This window comes from Trichosurus vulpecula, chromosome 4 (assembly GCF_011100635.1).
Source record: "Trichosurus vulpecula isolate mTriVul1 chromosome 4, mTriVul1.pri, whole genome shotgun sequence".
Taxonomy (NCBI): Eukaryota; Metazoa; Chordata; class Mammalia; order Diprotodontia; family Phalangeridae; genus Trichosurus; species Trichosurus vulpecula.
This window is the reverse complement of record NC_050576.1, coordinates 388,262,157-388,288,695: the sequence shown is the minus strand read 5'-3', so window position 1 is coordinate 388,288,695 and position 26,539 is coordinate 388,262,157. Positions and strand designations below refer to the sequence as shown.

The 26,539-nt window shown below is 40.0% G+C and overlaps 1 protein-coding gene across 1 annotated transcript; it reads right to left on the bottom strand.

The window, feature by feature from the left end:
• Nucleotides 1-465: 465 nt before the first annotated feature.
• Nucleotides 466-20,755, bottom strand: TEX29 (testis expressed 29). The gene is made up of 6 exons (XM_036755794.1): nt 20,698-20,755; nt 19,510-19,620; nt 7,554-7,623; nt 5,359-5,471; nt 4,933-4,992; nt 466-506 (listed from the first exon to the last, which is right to left on the bottom strand). The coding sequence occupies exons 1-6, from the start codon at nt 20,753-20,755 to the stop codon at nt 466-468; spliced, it is 453 nt and encodes a 150-aa protein (XP_036611689.1).
• Nucleotides 20,756-26,539: the final 5,784 nt, after the last annotated feature.

The following is a 26,539-nucleotide window of genomic DNA, read 5'->3' as shown; positions in this document are numbered from 1 at the left end:
CACTCTCAAGTACACTCCCTTTACCAAAGGCTTTTAAAGCATTCAGTGTTGCGGGGTGGGGTAGGGGTGGTCTTTTGTTTATGAGAGAAAACCACTGGCCTCAGTCTATTAATTATTTGCTAGCCATAATTAGCAAATTATTAATTACTCAGAAATTATGTCTCTCAGACTTTTCATTTGTCATACACAGTACTGGACACACAGTAAGTGTTTAATAAATTTATTTTCATTTCTCTCTCTCCCCTTCTTTCCTTCCCTCTCTCTATTCCTCCCCCCACAAAAAAATATAGATAGAATCAAATAAGAAAATGCATCACAAATAGTGCTTTGAAAAATAACATTTATATTCTTTTTCCAGATGAAACGACATCTCGATCATATAAAATAATGGAACCTGACCTGCCAAAGAAATTGTCCCTTAATCATCACTACTGGCTATTTCCTCCTCGGTTTTATCGTGTCCCTTTATTCCAACTCTTCTTCCTGAACCGGCAATGTCAATATAACTAGATGACAACAAAAAGAGGCAAAAGCAATTTTCAGTCACAATAATCAGCAGACCCAGATCTCATGAAGTCTTAGGAACATCTCTATGTGCCACAAGATGGGCAAATATTTCATTAACCAAGAAATGATATGATCAGCGCTACTAAGGAACCCTCTGGATCTCAGTACAAACCTGGGGCATTGCCAGTTTCTTTGTCAACTCTGATTAGGTTCCTTTTGCCCTATCCACCCTTCTCCCCCATGGAGACACAACCATATCTGTGCCAGTGGAATGGAGACAAAAGGTTTGGGTGGTGATTGCTTTTCAGTTGGCATCATTAAGCCACCCAAGAAAGGAAACTCTCATTTCTTTCCATCACTGCTACCTATAAAAGATTTTGTAAAATGTTCCCTGTGAGGGTGGGATGGGCTCAAGTCCTTAGGGGTACAGTAGAAATATCAGAACACATTCATCATCCCTGTATTAACAAAGACCTTGATCCACTAAGCTGTAAAGCAGATATGAAAATAGTTATAATAGCTCGCTTTTATTTAGTGATTTAAGGTTTGCAAAGTGGCTTACAGATGTTAACTCATTTGGTCCTCACAGCTACCCTGTGAGGTAGTTGGGAGATGAGGAAACTGAGGCAGACAGGGATTAAATGACTTGCCCAAGGTCTCACAGCTAGTAAGAGTCTTCCTGACTCCAAATCCAGCACACTATCCACTGTAAATTAATTTGGAGAAAGAAATTATCTGCTATACAAAGAGTGCCATAGATTCAAAATATCTATCATCCCCTTAAGAAATATATCGTCACCTTCACAGGCATGGCTGATACTGGGGAAGCGCACCACAGGTCTAGGGTGCCACTCAATTGGTCTTGCTGCCCCAGGCTGGCACAGTGAAATATCAAGGTTATAGAATAATAATAATAATAAAGCACTTTGAATTATTCAAGGTACTTTCCACAATCTCTCATTTGATTCCCACAACGATCCTTGGGGAGAAGGGAAAAACCAGAGCCTACGATGGACCAGGAACTGTCCTAAGCATTTTACAAATATTGCCTCATCTGATCCACACAACCACCTTGTGAGGTGGATGCTGTCACTATCCTCATTTCAGAGTTGAGGAAACTGAGGCAAATCGAGGTGAAGCGCCTTGTCTGGGGTCATACAGCTAGTAAATGTCTGCAGCCAGATTTGAAATCAGGTCTTCTTCACTCCGGACAGCCATCCACCCACTCAGCGACCTAGCTGCTCTAGGAGTGGATACTATAAATATTACTCCCTTTTTATAAAGGAGGAAATGATATTTGGAGAGTTTAACTATCTTGCCCAGAATTATTTAGTGTCAACAGGAGGATGTGAACCTAGGATTTCTTGGATCCAGGTCCAGTACTCTATCTACTGGTCAATGACAATGCCTTTGGTTAAGATGCCATGATTATAAAGGGAATGTTTCTGACTCTTTGTATCCTTAGAGGGTCACATTAACTTGGTTGGGACAGAACTATTTGATGAGAATCATGATCTGCAAGTGAAGGACATGGCATTTCACAATTGACTGGGGACAAAAAAAAGAGAGGTATTTTAAAGGGGGGACTTCATCAGAAGGGACAGACTAGAGAAGCTGCAGAACCCACCCAGGGAGCCAGTCAAGGCTATCCTGGGGATGGAAGCTGGCTGGCTGAGGGCTTGGTTGTGGATGCAGCCCCGCTGGTTTCAATAAGCTAGAGGCTGGTAATTAAGGAACAGACCAAACCTGTGGTTCCTCAGACTCTAAGGTTCCTGAAGAATCCTGAGCTTTGGAGTAGCAGCTATGGTGAAAAGCAACTGAAGGACTGTTTTAGGAAGGCTGCAAGAATTCTAAGGTGTGTAGCTACGTGGAAAATCAAACAAATCCTACCAGAAAAGCAGAGCATCCAAAAAAATTGAATTCCTGGAGTCCCTTTCAGCTGTGAAATAACATCCTAAAGATTATAAGCGTTAAGGGTTTGGGGGCAGGGGTAAGGGGAGAGAAGGATGTCACCTCAGGTACAAATAAACACTAAAGCAGCAGGTTTTCCTTCATCCCAGAACATGAAGAAAAAAGGGAGGACATCAACCCATCTGGGCACCCCAGTGAAAGCCTCACTTGATTAAGGTGTAATATAACCAGAATATTTCACTAGCAGGGAAGATGAGGACCTCTTCTGAGAGACAGGGACACAGGCAGAGCAAACTGTTCTAGGAAAAAAGGTACATCATTAAGGAATCCAGCTATGTGTGCATCTGCCTGCATTCTAGGAAACACAGAGTGCTTACCATTTCCAAATCCTTCTACTAGTTACTGAATAGGATCCCTCCAGTCTTCTCTAGACAAAATGCTTTCAGTGGGTGCAGAGTTATAATACCATTCGTTTTATTAGATGCATGCTTAGACAACTAAGCTGTTTTGTTTCACAGCTGTAAGTGGGATAGGGGATGGAGGTGAAGATGCCAGGACAAAGTCTACAGGGTGCTAGTTATAAGAAGTGGGGCACCAGTGGTTAAGGACATTGGAAATCTCAGAGGCGAGAAAGAGAGAGAGAGAGAGAGAGAGAGAGAGAGAGAGAGAGAGAGAGAGAGAGAGAGAGAGAGAGAGAGAGAGAGAGAGAGAGGAGGCTAAGTGAAAGGTAATGAACATCCACAGAATGCAGAGATCACTATGCCTTCTCCAACCTTAGCTTGTAATCATAAAGAGTTCCCTCCTCCCTCTCCTGCATATTGGCAGGTCCATAAGACCAGTTCAAAATAAGCTGATTTCAGAAGTCACATCCTGCTGATTCATTGATAATAGTTAAGTCAGGGCCCAGAGTCAAAACCAGCACGCAGGGTGACTGGGGGGTGAGGTCAGCAGCTTCCCTAGAAATGCTGTGAATAACTCCCTACTACTACAACATCAGGAAAGGAGAGGGTTACGCTAAGCCACAGAACTACCTGATTTTCTCTCCAAAAAGAGAATAGTAGAGAAATCTTCTGCTACCATTCCATGTCTGATACTGTCGCCATTACCCTCTTTGGCTATTAATTAAAATAATCATTAATTAATTATTTAATTTAATTATGCCACTAAATTAATAATTAATTAATTAATGATAATTAAAACAAAAGATCAACAGCTGCAGGAAGGAAAGCATTTCTGGTAGGTAGGGGCAGAGATAATGAGAGGATTTTGAATCCAGAAGTAATAGTTAAGGTGAGATTTCCCAGTCACCACAAGCAACTGTTCCCCACATGTTCAGCCAGCTTGTGTGATGATGACAAAATCATAGACTCAAATGAGATAATAAACATAAGTAAAGGGATTTGCAAACCTTAAAGTTTTCAATAAGTGTCAGCCATTATTGTTATTCCAAAGATACACGAATAGCAAAGAAGAGTATCTCAGATGAAATACATAAATGTAATATACTCATAAGGAAATATACTCTCCTACAAAGATATTGTTTAATTAGTGAAAGTTGTCAAAATTCATTTCTTGAAAGTATTGTGTGTGCACCAATCACAGACATCCCAGAATTCCAGTTAAACCCAGTGTCTCTCAAAAGTATAATTCAACATTTTGCTAATAGAAGAAAGATTTTACTGAAGAGTTCAGGTCTTGTCAATGAAGCTTTCATTTGAACTTAAGCCACAAATAATATGTCATTTGTGTATTTTCATCCTCATTTTAAAAAAATATCGAGGAGGAAAAATACAGGGTTTGTTCTCCTCATGTTTTTGGCCCCTTGACAGGTCACTGGAGTTAAAGTTTAGGAGAAACAAAGGGTCCTTTCAAGGCCTTCAAAGGTGTTGAAACTCCATTGACTCAAAGTCAAAGAAAGAGTACTTAATCCCTCCACACCATTCACTGTACCCTTCGGCCACTGTAATAAATTCAATGACAGTTATCTTAATTCCTCGTTAAGATTTCCTTAAAACCAAGGAGAGTTTTGTAGTAAGAAGCAGCAACATTGGAGGGAAGGAGTCAATTTCTGTTAAAAGGGAAAGGGGGGGATTATGCATATAAATACTAAGTCCTAAGAAGCTCCATCCCATCATCATAGTGGGTTTCATGGAAGTTGAGAATGAAACTTACCATTCTATAGTACTAGACTTTCCACTTTAGGGGAGAATAATAGAGACAGAGACAAAAACAGAGACAGAGAGAGAGACAAAGACAGAGAAAGAGAACAAATAGACTACTGTCCAAATTTGTAAACAGAATCATTGTATTTGCCTAAAAACTAGTGTTGTCTGTTGGTTTACTTTTCTACCTACTGTTTCATTCCTGATCAAAGGCATGATGTCTATACCTCACAAGGAATATTCCAAAGGGGATTAGTGCATTGCGGAGGGACTTGAGCTCTATGGCCAATCAACTCCCTTTCAACAATGAAACTCTAGGCTTCTATAATTTATATACAGTTGGATTTAGTACCTTCGTCGTCAGACATCTCTTGCTTCAGTTTCTCACTGCCAGCCGTCAGTTTTTTCTTCTCTTGGTTCAGCGAGTCATGTTTATAAGTTGTCACCAAAAAGGTTTTTACAGCAAAGGAATAGAATAGAAGGAAACAAAAGTTGAGAGCAGCTGTTACCTTTGAAAATCATAGATTATGCATTTCAGGGGAGAGAGGGACCAATTAGGTCAGCCAAATTAACAAAGAGGATCGTCATGTTTGTTTAAAAACCAGTGTATCTGTTGGACTGTTCTCTCTTCTATTTCATTTCTGATCAGAACCACACCTAGGCAGTATTGTGGTGGAGATTCATGCTTTGGGAAGGCCTCTGAGCCAGATGACTTATGAGGATCTCTCGGAACTGAGATTCTAGAACTCTCTGATTTCTATGCACAGTAACTTAGTACCTTCTTCATCAGATACGTCACGATTCCCTGTGGTGCTCTTGGGCCTTGGCTTGTTCTTCTTTTGATGAGATCCATACAGCTTGCGAGGTTTTTTACTTCTGCCCTGTACAGCTCTGATAAAAATAGTATTTTGAATTTCAATCACAGAAATCAGATAATCCGAACCTTCAATGGATTACCAATCCATCCCCTCATTTCACCGTCCAATAGTGAGAGACATCAACTCTGTGACTTTAAATTTTCTTTTTTTGTTTAACACCAATGAATAAATCAATAAATGACCCTTTTTTCTCATTATAATTTTAAAATCATCAGAGTAATGGCAACAACACAGTATAATGGAAAGGTCACCAGACTGGGGGGCAAAAGAACTGAATTCCGGTTTCAATTCTGCTGACAAATTTTATTCAACTAAATTCAACAAATGATCAAACAACTCATACCCCCACCCCCCAAATAGTTAAGTGCTACTATGAGCCAGGCACTGCTGGAATATAAAAACATTAATGAAACAGTCCCTGAACTCAAAGAGATTACATTCTCTAGAATGTAACATGAACTTAGGGAATGCCTACTTTATACTTAACATAGTTCTAGGGGCTGGGGATACAAAGACAAAGATGAAAACAGTCCTTGCCTTCAAGGAGCTTATATTCTACTATTAGTCACATAATATCCCTAGGCCTCCACTTATTAATTTATTAAATGAGATTGAACTAAAGGCTCAGTACAGTTCTAAAATGCTATAACTAACTGTGACTTCAGAAGAGTTCAGAAGAATTATGAAACAGTAGAAATCTTGGGAAAACAAGGTTGCACACTGCCTTTTGCCTTTTGGGGGTTTAGGCTTGTTATATTTCTTTACTGTGCTTCCCCTTCCACTCTAGAACAGAATAGTAGGGAAATGCAGGGGCCAGGGACAAGTAGACAACAAGTTAGCTGAAATTATTTATGCCTAACCGGGTTTGGAATCATAGCACTTCACAGGTTTGGAGTCCAATCAACAGAATCCATCTAAATCCAAGCTTCCAATCCTCTCGTTTCACAGACATTGAAAATGAGACAATGAGAGATTAAGATAAACCCTAATTAATAGGAGGACTGGGGCTGGAACTCAAAGGTCCTTACAATCCAGTTTTCTTTTCACTATACTGCCTTGCCTCGGATATCACTCAGGACAGAGTGCTTAGGAATCATGACAAGGTAGTCAGAATGCTTGGTGTAGGTTTTTAGGCATTCTTCCCCATCAAAGAGCAATAACTAATCAATCGTTTGGACATAGGTGTGCAGTCAGACTGAAATGTAGATGCAGCCCATCCAAGAGATCGACACCTGGCCAAAAAGCCCTGGACTCCTTTCAGTAACAAAATGCCCTCCCTGAGTATCATATGGCACATGATAAACAATGTGCCTGGTGTTACATGAATATTCATTGCCTCAATAAGCAGTTCTTGGGTAAGAGGTTTAGGGGGACAAGGGAGAACACTAACTGGTCAGATTTGGGAGATTTCTTCCATTTTGGTCCAGTGCCTCTCCAGGTCCATAATTCTATGGTTCGTGGGTGAATACTCTGAAGCACCCATCAGCATCACTCAACCTTTTCCTTTCCCTGCTGCTCTCCCATCCTCATCACTCCTATTTCATCTGACAACTAGGTTCACCAATGGAGGAAAAGAGCTTCTCAGCTGCTAGAATGAGATCTGAAGGGGAGAGAAGAAAGGTGGAAGCCAGGAAGCCAGATGCAGGAGAAGGCTATGTGACAAGATGGAGCCTCAGTCACTAGAGAGCATTAGGCCCTCAGCAGGGTTGGGACTTGAAGGGCAAATGCTAGGTTGATTGCAAATGAACGATCAGTGGAGCTAGGACAATAAGCCATAAGCTTGAATGTGAATTGGGTTTTTGAGGAGAACAAGCCTGGACAATGGCCTGAACGATGGTAAAAATCCTGCAAAAGTCTAAGAAAGGCCATTGAGACAAGGACTGTAGTGGTGAGCTTCTCCTATACCACTGCAAAATCCAAAGTAATATGGGGAAGAGAAGGTGTGCCAGCAGCAAGAATAGTGTTAGAGAGGGTGGGGAATCATACAATCATTGAGTCAGAGGGAGAAAGGACCTCAGAATCATCATTCCCAATTATTTCACTGTACTCCAAGTCCTAAATATAACTTTGAAAAAGGCTTTAAAAACAAACTGACCTGTACATTACATAGATAATGAAGACTCCCAGGATGATAATTATCAAGGCGATAAGTCCTTGGACATAAGCTGGAAAATAATTTCAATTTATCACCATCCAAAGTTTGAAAATAAATCTTTGAACAGAACAGGATATCCCCAGCGTCTCACATTTTCATTCCAATTCCCACCATATTTTCTGTCCTGCTGTACTTTTGGTTCTCATCTAGGTAGTATAGAAATACAGCCTTGAAGTGGAGAAAGGAAAACCTTCTGATTCATATACTTATTAGCTATGTAGCTCTGAGGCAAGTAAATTAACCACTCAGCCTGTTTTCCCATCTGTAGAATGGGATAATAGCACCTACCTCACAGGATAGCATCAAATGAGGTAACTCATGTATAGCAATTTACAAAACTTAAAATTCGATGTAAACTCTGGTTACTGTTATCATTATTATCAGCTAATTTTAACCTTCTTGATTAAATTTCTTGGGAAAACTTACTTTTGGGGGCAGCTAGGTGGCGCAGTGAGTAGAGCACGGGCCCTGGAGTCAGGAGGACCTGAGTTCAAATCCACCCTCAGACACTTGACACACTTATTAGCTGTGTGACCTTGGGTGAGTCACTTAACCCCAATTGTCCTGCTTTCCCCCCTCCAAAAAAAGGGGAAAATTTACTTTTTTTTCTATTGACTCTCAGTAATAATTCATAGCTTTCAGTCATATAAGGATGAAGGAACAATTGAGGCCTTTAGCCAGTGGTGGCCTAGAGTGCATTTAATGACCTTATCCGCATAATAAGGCTTTCCATTTACCAAACTGTAGCAGAAAAAAGCTGAGATGGCCATCAGGTAGTCCTAAAAAGATAATGCTCAGAAGCTGGAAGCAGAGATATGCTAAGGGACATCCAGCAGTGACCACTGGAGCAGTGCCCAACTTTAACTAGAGATTCAATGTCCAGAAGATGTGACGTGCCCATCAGTGACCATGAGACCAGCAAACTGATCAGCAGAGTAATAAAGAACAATGAAATTCAGAAGGGAGCGGAAGCAATTGAGTTTCCCTAGCCACACGTTTCCTGTAGTAGTACCTCTCCACATGTGGATCCTGTGTTTGTATCATTTGTATCATATATGTCCTGGCCACATACGATCCCTAGGTTTGTTCCTCTCACACGTGATTCCTATTTATCTGTTCTCTTCCACATTGGTGGTTTGATAACCTGTGGGAGAGCGTCCCTCATCTGTGAATCGAAGGAACTTTCTCATCACTCTGTTATCCTAATTAAATGTCCTTCAGTTAAACTAAGGTGTCCCTCTGGCTGGTAAAAGGTATTGGCCGGGACTTAGGAGCTGCACATTTGAATGGGTACTGACCCACAGAGAAGCCCCTTTATACCCAGCAAAGATTTTCTGTGGGGCCTACATATGAAAGAGAGTGTCCCTGGGGCTAGTCATCCGTTATCTCATTTGATCATCATGACAAACCTGTGAAGTACGTTCTACAGATAGTATCGTCATTTTGAGATTCACAAAGTTCTTCTCCTCCCAAAACCCTGTGACCAGGTATCATTTACCCCTTTTCACAAATGAGGAAAGTGATGCTCAGAGAAGCTAATTACGACCCTGAGGTCACGCAGCCCAGGAAGTGGCAGATCCAGGATTCTGATTCCAAGACTAGTGTTATTTTTTAATCATATGTTCATAGATTACAGTGATCCTACATTTGATTGCAAACACGAAAATGAAATGTACAATTCTACATTTAAGATTGCTGTAGAATTGGACATTTGGGATTACGCTGCAGTACAGTTTACTCTGTGTATTATTTATATAATATCACATAAAAATAATTACATTTAATAAATAGATTTTAAGATAATACTGATTACTAAAGGAGTTATTGGTGTAAGAATCATTTTTGTATTGATGTAAGAATCAATTAACCCTAACCCTAATTTTATTCTCCCCAAAAGATAGCGATTATATCTTAGCAAACATAGGATTCCATAGTGGGAAGGTGGCCTAAAGGATTCATGCTTTATGTAAGGGTTGCATTAAAAAGAACTCAGATATCCCTTCCAACTCTACCCTTTTATGATTCTAAAGTCCACATAAAAACTGGAAACAAATGCTTGAACGAGGTCATTTACCAAACACCGTACTATAAGCCAGAGTTGGACAATAAGGGTGGGTCAAAAGCTTATATTTCCCTTCCCCTGTCCTTGATACTCTATGCCAATTTTGCAAGTTCTAATGCAAGTTTTGATTAAGGCGTGATACAATGCTCATTTCAAACGAGTCAATTTAAGAACTTAGTGAAAGGTTTTCATAACATAGAATTATGCACACAGTGAACTCATGATACCCTGTCACTGCATACTATGACTTATACAGCACAAAGCTTCTTTCCCAGCCTTGAATAATAGAGATGTTAAAGAAAAGAATTTGAGGGCACATTAGCAAATTCTTCAACCAAGGGCCTGGTGCCCAGGCTTCTCCCACAAGTGGTTTGACCATTAAGAACGGTGTTATTACACACAACCCATATAATAAAACCAGGCTGATGTAGAGGAAATTAACATTAGTTTTGTATAAGAATGACAAGAAGAAAAAAAAACAAAAACCTCATCTTCCTTCCAATCCCAGTAACCGAAAACTTTAAGGAAGTGATGAGTTGTTTTTCTGGTGGTAGTTGTTGTTCCTATGCTCCTAAAAGTCCCTAGAGAGAAAAAGACTAAATTTGTAACACACCTACTGGCCAAAGCGGCTAAGTAAACTTCTCTTTAAGTGTGCATTGTAATATAACAGCGTCTTCTATGCTATGATATGTGCCAGCCATTGCAAGATGGCCCATCTGCCCAGAATCCAGGATGATTAGCAGGAATAAAAAACATCCATTTTCCCCTGGGAACTGATTTCTGAATCAAACACCACGTGGTTATATTGCTATAGCAGTGATTATTACTTTGAACAGTTCAATTAGTTCTAGAAATCAACTAAAGCACCAGGGAGAATAGCATCCAGCAAATGGAAAGCAGAACCATAACTTCATTATGGAAAGGAAGTAGCCTGGGTTTCAAGCATCTGTTGCTTTTTAAATATTGAAAAGTGTTTTGCCTAAGAAAAAAAATAGAAAAAAAAATCCAAAGACCAGAGTGTTTTGGTCCCAAAATAACATCCCATAGTACCCTAGTTAACTCCAGCTTGTACTTTGGAATAAGTCCCATTAATGGCATTTTGGAGCACAAACAATAAAGCGCATCCCTTAGTGGGCCTAAAATGTAAAAAGCTTCTTTAAATAAATCAGTCCCTTGTTGCTTGTGATTTCACATTAAAGCTGTGTGTTATTTACATAGGAGTGAAAGAATAGGTTTTATCTGGAAGAAGCTGCCAATACATGTTCAATCCGATGGGTGGAACTCTCTACAAAAACCCAGACAGAAGACCTGTTTAACGTGCTTTCATTCACATAGCAGCATGGTATAATTTCAATGGTGAAACGACTGAATTTGGAGTCAGAGGACTTAGGTTCAAATCTCAGCTCTGCTGCTTACTAGCTGTGTGCCTCTGGATAAGTCATTTAATTCCCATATTCTCTTTCTCTAGGACTTAAGCCTCATCATCTGTAAAAGGAAAGGTTCATAGATATAAAAGATCACATCATAAACAACTTGGTAATACCTCTCTGATCTCTGTGTAGGGGAAGATTTCATGGTCACACAAGGGACAGAGAGGATCATAGAAAATAAAACGGACAATTTTGATTACATAAAATTGAAAAGGTTTTGTACAAACTAAATCAATGCAATTGAAATCATAAGTGAAACAGTTAACTGAGCAAGTTTATAGGATAAAAGTCTGACACCCATATACAAATATGAAAAGTGAGTCATTCTCCAGTAGATACATGGTAAACAGATTTGACATGGCATTTATCAAAGGAAGAAATCTAAGCAATAAAATCTATGTGGACAAAAGTTTCATAAATGCAAACTAATACAGTTTTGAAGTTCTACCTTACCCCCATCAGACTGGCAAAAATGAAAAAAAAATAAAATGAAAGTTGTTGGAGGGACTATGAGAGGACAGGCACACTGGTACACTGCTGTTCGTGAAGCTATAAATTGATCCAGCCATTGTGTTTTTTGGTTGTTTTGGGGTTTTTTGAGGGAGGAAGGCAAGGCAATTGGGGTTAAGTGACTTGCCCAAGGTCACATAGCTAGTAAGTGTGTCAAGTGTCTGAGGCCAGATTTGAACTCCTGACTCCAAGGCTGGTGCTCTACTCACTGCGCCGCCTAGCTGCCCCTGGTCCAGCCATTCTGGAAAGGAATTTGGATATATGCCCAAAAGTCACTAAACTTGCAAACCTTTTGAATCAGTAATATCCCTACTAAGTCTATACCCCCAAAGGGATTTATAAAAAGAGGAAAAAGCACTACGTCCACAAAAAATATTTATATCACTCTTTTTGTTGTAGACAAGAACTGGAAACAAAGAGGATGCCCATCGACTGAAGAATGGCTGAACAAATTACAGTATGCGAATGTGTAAAGCCCCCTTAGAATTTACTCATCCAATTCCCTTCTATCTCCCCCAATGGTAGCTGTTACTACTCTCAGAATTCTAGGAGTAATTCTGTGTTTGGCTCCCCTCCTACTAGTTTACAATCCCCTATTGGTGTACTTCTCTTAGTAATTAGCTAGTGGACTCAATTAGAGGGGCAGCTAGATGGCACAGTGGATAGAGTACAGGACCTGGAAGGAAGAGGACTCATCTCCCCAAGTTCAAATCTGGCCTCAGATACTTACTAGATGTGTGACCCTGGGCAAGTCACTTAAGCCCATTTGCCTTAGTTCCTCATCTATAAAACGAACTGAAGAAGGAAATGGCAAACCACTCCAGCATCTTTGCCCAAAAAAAAACCCAAATGGGGTCATAAAGTGTAGCACATGACTGGAACAACAGAACAATAACACCCCATTTCCTAAAGTGGGGAATGTGTATTTTGCAACTCAAAGTTTTTTCTCTTACCTTTCAACGTTTTCATGTTTTAGCCTTTGCAGACCTTTGGCTTTTGCTAAAGTCTCACTAGGACATCCCCCTTATGAATATAATGGAATATTATTGGCAACTGAAAATTAAGTAAGAGGCAGATGGATTTTCTAACCCTAAGTCAGATAAAGCCTTGGGACAGAAACACTGAGCAGGAAATGATAGATAGATAGACAGACAGACAGAGAGATAGATAGATAGATAGATGGATGGATGGATAGATATGCATATAAATAAATAAACAAAAAGCAAACAATGCCTAACAGGACTAATTAACCAACTGGTTCTTCTATGTTCTAAAGAGCCTGGCCCCTGAGGTGAGGACTCCTTTATGGGAGTAAGAAAGCAGATAGTGTTTTTTTCTTAGTCTTAGAGAATAAAAGATTCTATTATGTTTATTTTTTTTAAAAAGCAGTTGATTCGGTAATAATAATAGCTAGCATTTATATAGCTCTTTAACATTTATGAAATGGTTTAGAAATATCCTATTTTATCCTCACAACAACCCTAGGGGAAAGGTGCTATTATATTTCCATTTTACAACTAAAGAAACTGAGGCAGAGTAAAGTTACGTGACTTGCCCAAGTTCACATAGCTATTAAGTGTCCAAAGCAGGATTTGAACTCGGGTCATCCTGACTCCAGATCAACATTCTATCCACCATGCCACCGAGACACCTGCAGAAAAAAATGTGAATTTACAGGCTCTCTTCCACTGAGGTGTCTCTCAAACATATATAAAAATTACATAAATTCCTGTGAAAGCTACACAGCAGAGATATCCACTCACGGACCTTCTAATCATCATTATCGTCATCGTTAGAGGTATAATATTCAGCAAAGGAGTTTGCCTGTTATAAAGTACATCCAGAACGTGAGCCAAGTTGAGGAAGGATTCCCTGGGACTGCTGAGGTCCTCCAGATGCTGCTATGTGACATTGTGGTGACAGTGTTGAAAGTTATGCTGATGTATAATCTTACAAAAAAATGAACGTCAAAAACTATCTTTACATGTAATTGGAAAAAAATAAAATACTATTAAGTGCAAAAAGAGTTATGTTGACCCAGCATCCCATTGTTCCCAGCCCTACTTATCGACCAGTGTTGGGGGAATCTCTGGTGGGAAAGAAGATACCAAATCTGCAGCTTTTTGTATCACTCACTTTTTGCCGCATGCTGCTACCTGCAAATTGTCATGTTCTTGCTACCTTGGGGAAGAATTGAGATGCAAAGGCCCAACCTCTTCTGCTGAGGTGGACCCATCTAAATTGCCTTAAAGTTACCTATAAAAGCTATCCCTACCTCGAAGTCACTGCTGATCTTTGGCGACCAGGAAGTCAATGTGTTGCTACCTTGACGTACTTATAATAAGATGCTTTTAATTCTCTTTGTCCTGAGTTTTGCCCTGCTAATCAGAGTGGAAACCCAAATGAAGAATTTTCCTTTCAACAATAGTACTTGTCAAGCCCCCAAACACTGAAGAGCCTGCAGGATGAGATCCATAATGACTCAAAACTGTTCACGCTAACAAAACATGTGGATGAAAATTTCTACAATTTTTTTCCAGACTACAATTTATGTTTGGATGGGCAAACTATAGAATTCGTCTCTGTTATTATTGTTCAGTCATTTTCAGTAATGTCAGATTTTTCGTGACCCCATTTGGGGTTTTCTTGGCAAAGATACTGAAGTGGTTTGCCACGTCCTTCTCCAGCTCATTTTACAAATGAGGACACTGAGGCAAAGAGTTAAGTGACTTGCCCAGAGTCACATAACTGGTGAGTGTCTGAGGCCAGATTTGAACTCGGGAAGATGAGTCTCCGTGATTCCAGGCTCCATACTCTATCCATTGCACCACCCAGCTGCCATCCTGTAGGATTTAGGAAGCTGCCAAGAGACAATGAGTTGGGCCTACGATCGAACAAGAAGTATAGCAAAGACCGGATTGCCTTTGGAAAATGGCAACAGCTATTTTAATGACAGATGGAGCCTTTCCCTGAAACAAAGGCCTATCTCTTCAACACCAATATTGTTCTGGCTTTTTTCTATGGCTACAAGTCACGGCATACTATGGTTCTCCAAAAATTTAAATCGAAGATCATCCAAAGGGCCATAGAAGGGGGCTCATGTGGTGAGCACGGACAGGGTGTGATGCAGTACAGAGTAGAAATCACTAAGGAAAAGCAAAAGATTGTTATCAAAGACACCATTAGAGAAAAAGAAGATGGCCACGTAACTGATGGATAGCCCACGTATTCCATGAATATCCTTGCAATGTCAAGATAATAATATTTATATATATATATATATATATATATATATATATATATAACACACTATAATAATAGCTAACATTTATGTAGCACCTACTATGTGCCAGGCATGGTGCTAAGTGCTTTACAATTATTATCTCATTAGATCCACACAACAACCCTGGGAGGAAAGTGCTGTTATCATCCTACCTGACTGAGGAAGAAGGAAGCCCCTAGCATGCAGACTCCCTAGGATGAATTTAAAGGAAACGGATAAGACTAATACAAAGTGAAAGAGAAGGATGAATGAATGAAAAAGCATTTATTAAGTACATATTATATACTCCAAGTCGCTATGTTAAATGCTGGGGATATGAACATAAAAAGGAAGGCATTCCCTGCCCTCAAACAGCTTATATTCCTTTTTTTTTTTTGGAAGGAGGAAGGCAGGGCAATTGGAGTTAAGTGACTTGCCCAAGGTCACATAGCTAGTATGTCAAGTGTCTGAGGCTGGATTTGAACTCAGGTCCTCCTGAGTCCAAGGCCTGTGCTCTACTCACTGTACCACCTAGCTGCCCTCAGCTTACATTCCAATAAGAAAAGATAACATACACAAAGATGAGGAAGAGGAGGATAACAGCTAATATTTATATAGAGTTTACAATGTTCCAGGAATTATGCTCATTTTTACAGTATTTAATTTTTACAATACTATACAATTATTATCTTATTTTGATCCTATTTAATTTTTACAATACTTTACAATCATTATCTTATTTGATCCCATTTAAGTAATTACTTTTTTATGATACTTTACAATCATGATCTCATTTGATCCTATTTAATTAATTACTTTTTTATGATACTTTTACAATCATTATCTCATTTGATCCCATTTAATTAATTCCTTTTATAATACTTTACAATCATTATCTTATTTGATCCTCACAACAACCCTGAAAAGGTAGGTGCTATTATTATCCCCATTTTAGAGATGAGAGACAAACAGAGTTTGAGAAACTCGCCTAGAGTCACATACCCAGGTCAAATCTGAACACAGATCTTCCTAAGTCCAGGCCTGGCACTCTATTCACTGTGCCAGTAAATATTTAACAACCAGCTCTTTGAAAATGTGTGATACACTTTTAAATTTAATCTCTGTTATTAACAGTTTCTTAATCACTTCATTTGCTTATCTAAGGAACCAAGGTGACTGTTCTTCTCTAGTCTCCTCCTCTCCCCCACCAACCCCAATCTACATTCTTGGCTATTACACATAGCTGTTAGCAGCTAAACCACCTTCCTTAGGTGTCATGCCTTGGCCAGTGAAAAACCTTGCTGTCTCCCTAAGTACGGCATAAGGCAGAATATGATTGGGACCAAGGACATACCAAGACAAGATGTTCTAGAATCAATTGAGGAGGGAGAAAAGAACATTTTCAGTTGCAGGGAGAACAGCGAGTAGGACAGTTCCCCAGGAATACAGAGCATATTATGGGGAGTAAAAGTGACATTAATCTGTAAAGGGAAGGTAGACATAGACTGTGGAGGACTCTAAACATTAATTTAAGAAATATGAATTTTATCTAATAGGCAATATGAACAACTGACAAGTTTTTGAGAAGAGGAGTTATACCACCTGATCGGTGCATCGAAAAATTATTTTGGCACAAATTAAGAACTTAATGCTTATTGATTGATTAATTAATTAACTGATTAATTGACTAATTATTTAGTCCAGGATATCTAGATTATTTCAATAACCTCATAATTAGTCTTCTCACTTTCATATTCTACCCCTTCCAATACATACTGCACCCAGTTTCCAGATTAATGTATATTCACAGGTCTTACTGTCTCACTTCTCTGCATAAAACCCTTAAGTGTTATTCTGAAGGCCTATGAAATAAAATCCAAAGTTGGTGGCTTGTCATTACAGCCCTTCCACAATCTAACACCATCCTACCCTTTCCAGGCTTATTTCACATTATTCCCATCGACACAGATCAAGAAAAAAGCATGCTGTATCTCTTGCCATCCTTCATCTCTAACTCACTCTCTACCACCTCCATGTTCTTTCTCATGACTTATATATATATATATATCTTGAGCATTCCTACCCACTGAAATCTTACCCATCCTTTAAGACACAGCTCCTGTGTCTTATCAGTTACCTGTTCCACAAAATCTCCCTTCGTTGCCCTTTCTCCTTCTCCACCCATCCAATTTCAAAGGATCTTTCCCAACTTGACCCTCATACTTCTCTTGTTCTCACATGTATATGGAACTTTAAGTTATCATAGGATTTAAAGCTAGATGGGATCTTAAAAGTGATCTAACTTAACCCCTTCATTTTATCGATGAACAAAAGGATGCCAGAGTGACTTGCCCAAGATCATACAGGTAGTAGTTGCTCTTCATATATCTACTGTTACTTATGTACACATTGCATCCTTTATAAGCTTCATGAGAGAAGAAGTTATTTTGCCTCTCTATTTCCTCCAAAAATTTGCTCAGTATAATGCAGGAAATAGGAACTTATTGAATGTTTATTGAACTGAATTAATTAATTGATATATTGTTTTCATGTTTGCTGCCTGCATGTCTTCTACATATACATCCATAGTAGTTCCTGTCTCATGAGGTTGAAGTGAGAATCACAAGATTTTAGTGTTGGAAGGGACTTTAGCAGCCATCTACTATATATTTTCTGAAATGAATTCCTATTGTAGCATGCCTGCCAAATGGCAATCCTACCACTGCACGAAGACCTCAAGGAGAAGGAAGCCACTGCTGCCCGTAGCAGTTCAGTCCATATTTGGACAGCCCTGATTACTAAGAAAGGGGCATTTCCATATATCATATATTTATACATATATGGAAAACCTAGTTTCTATCTTATATATCTCATACACACATATGATATATGTATATATCATGTGTGTGTGTGTGTGTGTGTGTGGTGGTGTTCAATCATTTCGGTTCTGTCTGACTCTTCATGACCCCATCTAGGGTTCTCCTGGCAAAGATACTGGAGCAGTTTGCCATTTCTTTCTCCAGCTCGCATCTATATATGTATGTATGTATGTATGTATGTATGTATGTATGTATGTATGTATGTATATGTGTATGTATGTGTGTATGTGTGTATGTATGCTTAGCCATGTACACATATATAATATATACACTATATATCTTATATATACACACATATAATGTACATTGCATATGTATGCCCATACATGTGCGTATACACTTATTTATATCTGTATATACATGCATGCAGTATACACATAATATGCATGTATACAGATTATAGATAGATACATTATGATACATACATATACACATACATATATGTATACATATACATACACAAATACATGCATACGTCCATATGCACATGTGTATGTATGCAAACGTGTGTATATATGTACATACATATACGTGTGTGTATATGTGTGTGTGTGTGTGTGTGTGTGTGTGTGTGTGTGTATTTCATTCTTTGTATCTTTTCTTGTTTCTGCCTTCTGGAGTCAGACCAAACCACCGTAATCCATCTTCCACACGACAGCCTTCAAAGACTTAAACTTCACTGTCTCCCCTGACCTCCCTAGTTCCTTCTACCCATTCTCATGTGACATGGATTCAAGGCCCTTCACCATGCTGGCCTCTCTGCTTAGATGGCGCTCAAGTTTACCAATGTCCTTCAACTGTGACACCAAGTAGTAAAGATGGAGTATGACCAGAGCTGACTAGAGAGGGACTCTCTATCACCTCCTTATTTCTAGAAGCAAGACTCCATTGCCTTTATTGGCTGTACATCTCACTGCTGACTTTTATTAAACTTTAATTGCACTAAAATTCCCAGCTCTTTTTCTGACAATGTGACGTCTAACTATTCTGCTTCCATTTTGTACCATGAAGCTGATTTATTAGACCCAGTATAAGACTTTTATGTTTATTGCTAATGGATTTCACCTTGTTAGGTGCAAGTAAAATAAGATAATGTAGGTACTGTACGGTGCTTTTTAAACTTTAAAATCCTGTATAAATGTCACATATCATTGTAATTATTAATTACATCTATGTCTTTCTTAACAACATGCATTTCAGACAGTGACCAGTCTCTTTGATTTTCTTGATATAACCTCCAGTTGAACAGCCAAACAGCCACACAAAATTAGGGATTTGTGTAAGATGAATGACAATGATAAATTGCCATCATCAGAAAATTGTTTTTCTGAAATATTTCCTCAAATTAATCATCTCATTACTTTATGAGTCACCTAGTTCCCCTGTCCTCACTTAAACTGACAGAATTCTCCAAAAGGAAAATTATTCTTGGTGTTGCCCCCTTAAAATTGGGATTTCAGAGGGAGTTGATAGAAAAAAAGTTTTCAGCATACCTTCTCTGTCCCTCAGCCACACACAAAGACCATTGCAGCAGACCATTTGAGTTTAAAGCAAGCTAGGTCTGAGCATTATTTAAAGCTAGCCAGGCTTTTGATGCACTGACCAGACTGGATTTGCCAGGGAATGCTAAAATGCTTCCAACTTTATGCAACACGGGCGCTTTCCTGGGCAATTAACAACCCCATCTGGGTCTGAGTTGTTGCTTTTCTAATTGTAGCTGACCAACTTTTAGGCCTCTAAATAAGATAGTTACCTGGAACAGCTTTTTCATAGCAGACTTCTTTAAAAAAGCAGCATCCTAGTTTCTTGCACTGGTCTCTTGAGACATTGTAGTCACATATGTCAAAAAGGGGAATGTCACATACTGCAACAAACATATAAATACATATTGTAATCACTGAAAACAAAGCCTTGAACTCCATAGAAGCTTTGAATTTTATTCTTCAGGAAGCAGTTACTGGGAAGGTTATGGGTTTCTGGGGGATTTTTTTTTGTTGTGTTAATTATGCATCATACAAATCTCACTTTGAAACCAAGATCTGGAATGAATTAAATTTCTGAAGAAAATACTGTCAAGTTAATTATACAGAATAATACACGGTCCTCTAATGATTAAGAAGATAATATATTTCAGTTAAAGAGTGTGCCAAGCATAGTACTCCACAAAGCAAAGTAGAAAACAAAGAACTAATACAATTAGATTGGGGAGTTCAAGTTGTAATGTATAATTAATTCAACATTTAAGCATACGGCAAGTTAAAATTATCAACATGGGCTGTGGATTATTTCGGGATTTTTAGGCCGTGTCAAAAGGACAGCAAGTTTTATTCCCATTTTGACAAGAAGGAAGAAAGATAATGAATGTGCAGTGCACTGTAGGAGAAGATTAATTAAAGGAAGAAAAATGAACAGAGACACTTCTTGGCAAATGACCATTTTCAGCATATTACGAGGGAAACATTTTTATCCAGAAGGGTTTGGTTCCCCAAACTGGGAGTGGGAAATTGAGTGATTTGACCAATGAATAAGCAGTCCAAAATGAAGAAGCCCTAAGTTGAAATGGACTATCAGGGAAAGAAGCAGGAATAAACACCAGGTACAGGAAGAGCAAATAGAAGGCACCGTAGGAAACTTCTCACAGAACAAAATCCGTATTAATCTGGTACAGAACAAAGCATCGCTTGTATCAGTCTGGCAGGTCTGGGCCAAAACACATCTGGCGGTCTTGACTTCCCTGCTCTAGGAGCTTACAGCAAAGGGGAAAGAAAACTCCAGCCTCCCTCCCCACCATCGTCCCAGGAGCTTTGCTCTGACTCTGAAGACCTTCCATCCAGAACCCCTTTAGCCAAGTCCTCTCCTCCCTAAAAGAAAGCTGATTCCATTTCCCTCATGTAATTTCACCCCTCCTCTCCCAGGTTAGCTGAGTGACCGCCAGACAAACCCTTCACCAGAGGAGGAACTCGTCCTAGCTCCTTTTCAGTTACAGATCCACACCACATCTGGAAGGAATCCTGGGAGCAGACAGTGCTGAACTGAAGGGAAAGCCATAGAATTCCATCCCCCTTCCTTACTTCACCCCCACTAGAGTAAGGTGGAGGATATAGTACTCACCAGTAGTTGCTTCATTCATAAAGCAAATTTCTTGTTGGTGTTGATCGGTTGTAGCCAACTCTTCGCGACCCCATTTGGGGTTTTCTTGGCAAAGACACCGGCGTGGTTTGCCATTTCCCTCTCCAGCTCATTTTACAGATGAGGAACTGACTGAAGCAAAGAGGAGTAAATGACTTACCCAGGGTCACAGAGATAGTAGGTGTCTGGATTTGAACTCAGGTCCTCCTGACTCCATGGCTGGCATTCTATTCACTGTACTACCTAGTTGCCTCAAAGTAAATATATCTAAATATTAATCGTAAGTGATGATTGATATTTAATTTCAGCCAACACCCTCGGGAAAGCGGGTCATTGCATTTTTTTTCATGTTCCTTCACAGTAATGAAACCTAAAGCTTATTTTGCCCCCAAATTACCATGATCATCTACGATGAAAAAAAGAGAAAAAGAGAATTCTTAACTACGTATTTGTATTTAATATCTCAACATAGTATTCAGGCTGCCTCCCTTTTTAAAAATCAAGCCTCATTTCCTCTTTGTGTGCGGGAATTCTCCCCACCTCTCTGATCTCAGAAAATGCAGTCAATCAACAAGCCCTTATTAAATATGTGGCAAGCAAGGCAGCTAGGTGGAGCAGTGAATAGAGTGGGGGGGCCAGAGTCAGGAAGACTCATCTGGCCTGACACTCACTAGCTGTGTGACCCTGGGCAGGTCAATTAACCCTGTTTGCCTCAGTTTCCTCATCTGTAAAATGAGCTGGAGAAGGAAATGGCAAAGCACTCCTGCATCTTTCCGAAGGAAATCCCAAATGTGGTCACAGAGAGTCTGACACAACTGAAATGACTGAACAACAGAAAATGGGCCAGACACTGTGCTGGCAATAGCAAGACATAAAAGAAACAGCCTCTACCCTCAAAGAGCTTAAGATATATTCTTATCTTCTGGTAGGGTTCTCAGTCTTAGTTTTTGTCTGGGCTCCTTATCTTTCCTTCTGAAATTTTCTTCTTTTTTTTAATTAAGATTTTTATTTTTAGTTTACTGATTTTCTTCCTCCCCCTCCCACCCTCTTCCCCCAGACAGCATGGAATCCGATATGCCTTCTACATATAACTTTGCATTAAACTTATTTATATGATAGTCAAGTTGTAAAGATGAATTATGACCAATGGAATGAATCATGAGAAAGAAGAAACAAAAAAAAAGAGAAAAACAAACCAAAACAACAACAAAAAAAAAGGTGAGCATAAAGTGTGCCTCAATCTGCATTCAGACTCCATAGTTCTTTCTCTGGATATAGATAGCTTTCTCCATCATGAGTCCTTTGGAGTTGTCTTTGAACCTTGTATTGCTGAGAAGAGCAAAGTCTATCAAAGTTAGTCATCACAGAATCCATATACCTCTGGTTGTGTAGACAGAATGGCCTTTGTTTTCTTTGAATGACTCAGCTTAAGTGTAGCCAGAATGGCCTTTGTTTTCTTTGAATGACTCAGCTTACCTCATTGAGCCTCTGGACACTGTGGCTTGCTCTTCCGGGGCAGGAAGCCCAAAGAGCATTCCAGGAAGCAGACAACTTCCTGTGTGATGAGTCATGGGGCTGGCTGAGGGGAGGTGTTAACGGCTATGCTAGGGGGAGGGGCCAAGTCAAGAACCAATCGGCCCTGGTCGTTCAGGCGGTGCTTGATGATGTCAAAAACTCTATAAGAGGGGAGAGGACAGCTTGAAGATCCTCTTTTCCTTTTCCGGTTGGAGCCAGAGACAGTTACAGCGACAGTTACAGCGACAGTTACAGCGACAGTTACAGCTACAGTTACAGCCACAGACACAGCTGAAGCAGGAGCTGCCAGTAGCAGAGCTGACCTACGGGAGAAAGCTGAACAAAGACTTCAGGCCAGTGGGTAATCTTATTACCATAGAGGGGGAAACATGATTTTGCTTTACGCAATCATGCTTCTCTGTAGCCTCCTGGTTACTCTTTCAAGGCGTACTTATTGGGCCTGGAAGCTTTTGATCAATATATCAAAATGGGGTTGCTGGTTCATGGGTTGGTTACTGTGGAGCCTAAATAAATGTTTTGATTCTTCTGCCTTCTACTTTGAGAGTTTCTTATATCCGGCGGTTCCGAACGTTTCAGACATGTTTATGATCCTCTTTGAGATTATAAACTCTGCCCTCCTAATACATTTGGCGACCAGGATGGGATCGCTAGGTATAAGATCTCTATTTAGAAGCAGAACAATTCCAGAGGAAGAGATGAATATCCCAGGATGGGAGGATCCATTTTATTCCTCCCTAGCAAAAGAATTGGCTAAAAAAGCTGGACCCTGTGAAAACTGGGAACCAAGGCTACGGAGAGGAGATCCTAGGGATTTGGAAAAGTGTTTACGAGAAGTTGGGATTCAGTCAGGGGCATCACTATCTAGGCAAAGCTGGATAGTGTTATCAGCCTACCGGCTAGTATACGAAAGATTGAGATTAAGTGAAAGACATGGGGGCACTCCTACCCCACAGGAAGAAGGGGAATCTCAGATAGCAGGAGACCAAACTGACTCAAATGAGAACTTTTCTATTAATGTGGCTAAGAGCAACAGGAGACCAAAAAAGCCCAGAGTGCATTTCAACCCAGCCCAGAAAGAGCCTGACTGCCTGCTTCGTCCTAGCCATGGTGGCAGAGGAAGTGAGTGGGGAGAGAATGAGACAATGTTAGGGGCTGAGGCACAAAACACTACTGGGGTTCAGGATGTGCCTCACACAGAGCATAGGAGATGGTTAAATGATCAAACAAGGGCTCGACCCATACAAAGGAGGAAGACAGAAACCCGAGGTGAAGATTCAGTTACAAGGGAAATTCAGGAAGATTTCTCACCGCAAGAGGTCACAGATATTTTGAGTAGATTCAGCCAAAGAATAGGAGAACCATTGATATCTTGGATGGTAAGACTCAGTGATCAAGGGGCCAGTGGAATATCAGTAGATGGGACAGACTGCATGAGATTCATAGGTATCAGCCATGATCCTCTAGTTCAACAAGCTTTTAGGGAACATCATCAGCAAGGAGATGGTGATAGCAGGACTACTCTGTTGGCATTAGCCGCTGTGGGATGCAATAAGAGATATGCTACTGATTCTATGTGGCCCACTGAGCACAGACCCTGGTATTCACTTAGAGATTGTATCATGAGACTAAAGGAGGAGGTAATGAAGACTGCCATTATGATAGGAACTGCAGACAAATATTACAATGATCCAATGGGACTGCCTCATAGGAATTTAATAATTAGGACAGCTCCCCCTGCTTATAAACAACTAATTTTGAATTTATTACTTGGAGAAGTAGGGAGCCGTCTTACAACAGTGATAAATAAGATTTTACAGTTACATGACTTAGGTGACTGGGGAAGGGATAGATCTCCTCGAGAGAGAAGGGTGAATAACCAGCAAACTTGGCGCCAAAGAAGAGTAACAAGGAAAGAAATGTTTACTGCTTTATTGAGAGCAGGGGTAGGTTTTGAAATGATAGATGGAATTCCAACCAATGAATTATATAGAATGTACAGAGATAAAGGCCTTGATAACAGGAGAGATAGGGAAATCAGAACTGCTCCTGCAAATGCTACAGATGTTGAACCTTCATACCCAAGTGAATCACATGAAAGGGAATACTAGGGAACAGGCCAGGCCCCAGCCCAAATTAAGGAAATACGTAAGCTGGATTGCAGACCTCACATTAACTTGACCATATATTGGAAAAATGGGTCAAGTACGGTAACTGAGGCATTAATAGATACTGGGGCCGAGGCCACCCTTATTTATGGAAATCCAGACAAGTTCAGCCATGGAACTCCTATTACCATTACAGGACTAGGAGGGACTGAAATATCAGCCAGGCAAGTTAAATTAATGATGAAAATTGGACAGTTGCCCAAGAAAGAATATAGTGTGGTTATTGTGCCTATTCCCGAATACATCATTGGAATAGACATATTGAAGGGTATGACCTTAAATTTACCCGAAGGGAAATACCAATTTGCTGTGAGGAAAATGGGCATTAATGCAGTCTTAGTGGGGAAAATCAAGATGGATCCAATCACTTTGCCCGAACCTTCTAAAATAATTACTTTGAGGCAATATCGTGTGCCAGGTGGGCAAGATGAAATTGCCAACACTATAAGAGAATGTGTTGAGGCAGGAGTGTTAGTCCCTACAACTACTCAATGGAACAACCCTGTCTGGCCAGTCCGAAAGTCAGATGGAACATGGAGGATGACAGTAGATTATAGACAGCTGAACAAAGTGACTCCTCCCTTGTATGCTGCTGTCCCAGACACGGTTACTTTAATAGAGAGAATACAAAAACGTGAAGGGACTTGGTATGCAGTTATTGATTTGGCCAATGCCTTCTTTACAATCCCAATAGACCCCAAGCAATGGAATCAGTTTGCTTTTACTTGGCAAGGCCGACAGTATACATTTACACGCCTGCCGCAAGGATATATTCATAGCCCAACTATTTGCCACAGGATTGTAGCTGAACATTTGGATGAATTAAAGTTACCTGGTGTACAGCTTACACATTACATAGATGACATCATGATACAGGGAAAGAATATAAAGGAGGTGGAGGAGAGTTTAGCATTATTAATTGACCATATGAAAAGCAAAGGATGGGAAATCAACCCCGCAAAGGTTCAAGGGCCAGCTCAAACTGTAAAATTCTTGGGGATACAGTGGAATAGAGGACTGCGAGAAATTCTCCCACAAGCTCGACAAAAAATCCAGGATTTTCCCACCCCTACCAATAAGAAAGAGGCCCAAAAGTTCATAGGGCTGTTTGGTTATTGGAGACACCACATCCCACATTTGGGACAGATTTTAAAACCCTTGTATAAAGTCACCAGAAAGAAATATGAATTTGACTGGGGACTTGAACAAAGTAGAGCTTTTGAGGAAGCAAAGGCTGCTATTCAATTAGCTCTAGACTTATGGCCTATGCAAAATGGGCCAGTGGAGTTACAAGTGACTGTACAAGATGACTATGCAAATTGGAGTCTGTGGCAAAAACAACAAAGCCGAAGTGTACCTTTAGGCTTTTGGTCAAGGAAACTGCCCTCATCTGGAGTGCAATATACACCTTTTGAGAAGCAGCTGTTAGCTGCATATTGGGCTTTAGTAGAAACTGAGCAACTAACTCTGGGTCATGAAGTGGTATTAAGGCCTGGAATTCCAATTATGACTTGGGTAATGAGTACCCCAGCTTCTCACAGAATTGGACATGCACAAGAGGCAAGCATAATCAAATGGAAGTGGTATATTCAGAATAGGTCCAGAGCAGGCAAAAATGGAGTTTCTGCTCTACATGAATCTGTGGCGAACATTGATACTGAGAGCAATGAAAAGCCCCTTGAATCTAAGCAACAGATGGTACCATCCTTAGTGAAATGGAATAATGGATATGACGGACTAAATGAAGAACAGAAGAAACATGCTTGGTTTACTGATGGGACAGCAAAATATTTAGGACAGAAGAGACATTGGAAAGCAGTAGCCTATAACCCCTGTACAAGGAGAACTCTGGAAAGTTCTGGGATAGGTGGAAGTAGCCAATATGCTGAACTGATGGCAGTGCATCAGGCCATCAGAGCAGAGAAAGGAGGACAGTGTCATATATTTACTGAC

Coding starts and splice junctions, on each gene's coding strand:
- TEX29 (XM_036755794.1), bottom strand. CDS start 20,755: ATGTGGTGTGGATCTGTAACTGAAAAGGAGCTAGGACGAGTTCCTCCT. Junction 4,993..5,358: donor TGACGTATCTGATGAAGAAG/GTACTAAGTTAC, acceptor CGCTGAACCAAG/AGAAGAAAAAACTGACGGCT. Junction 507..4,932: donor AGAGATGTCTGACGACGAAG/GTACTAAATCCA, acceptor GTTGTCATCTAG/TTATATTGACATTGCCGGTT.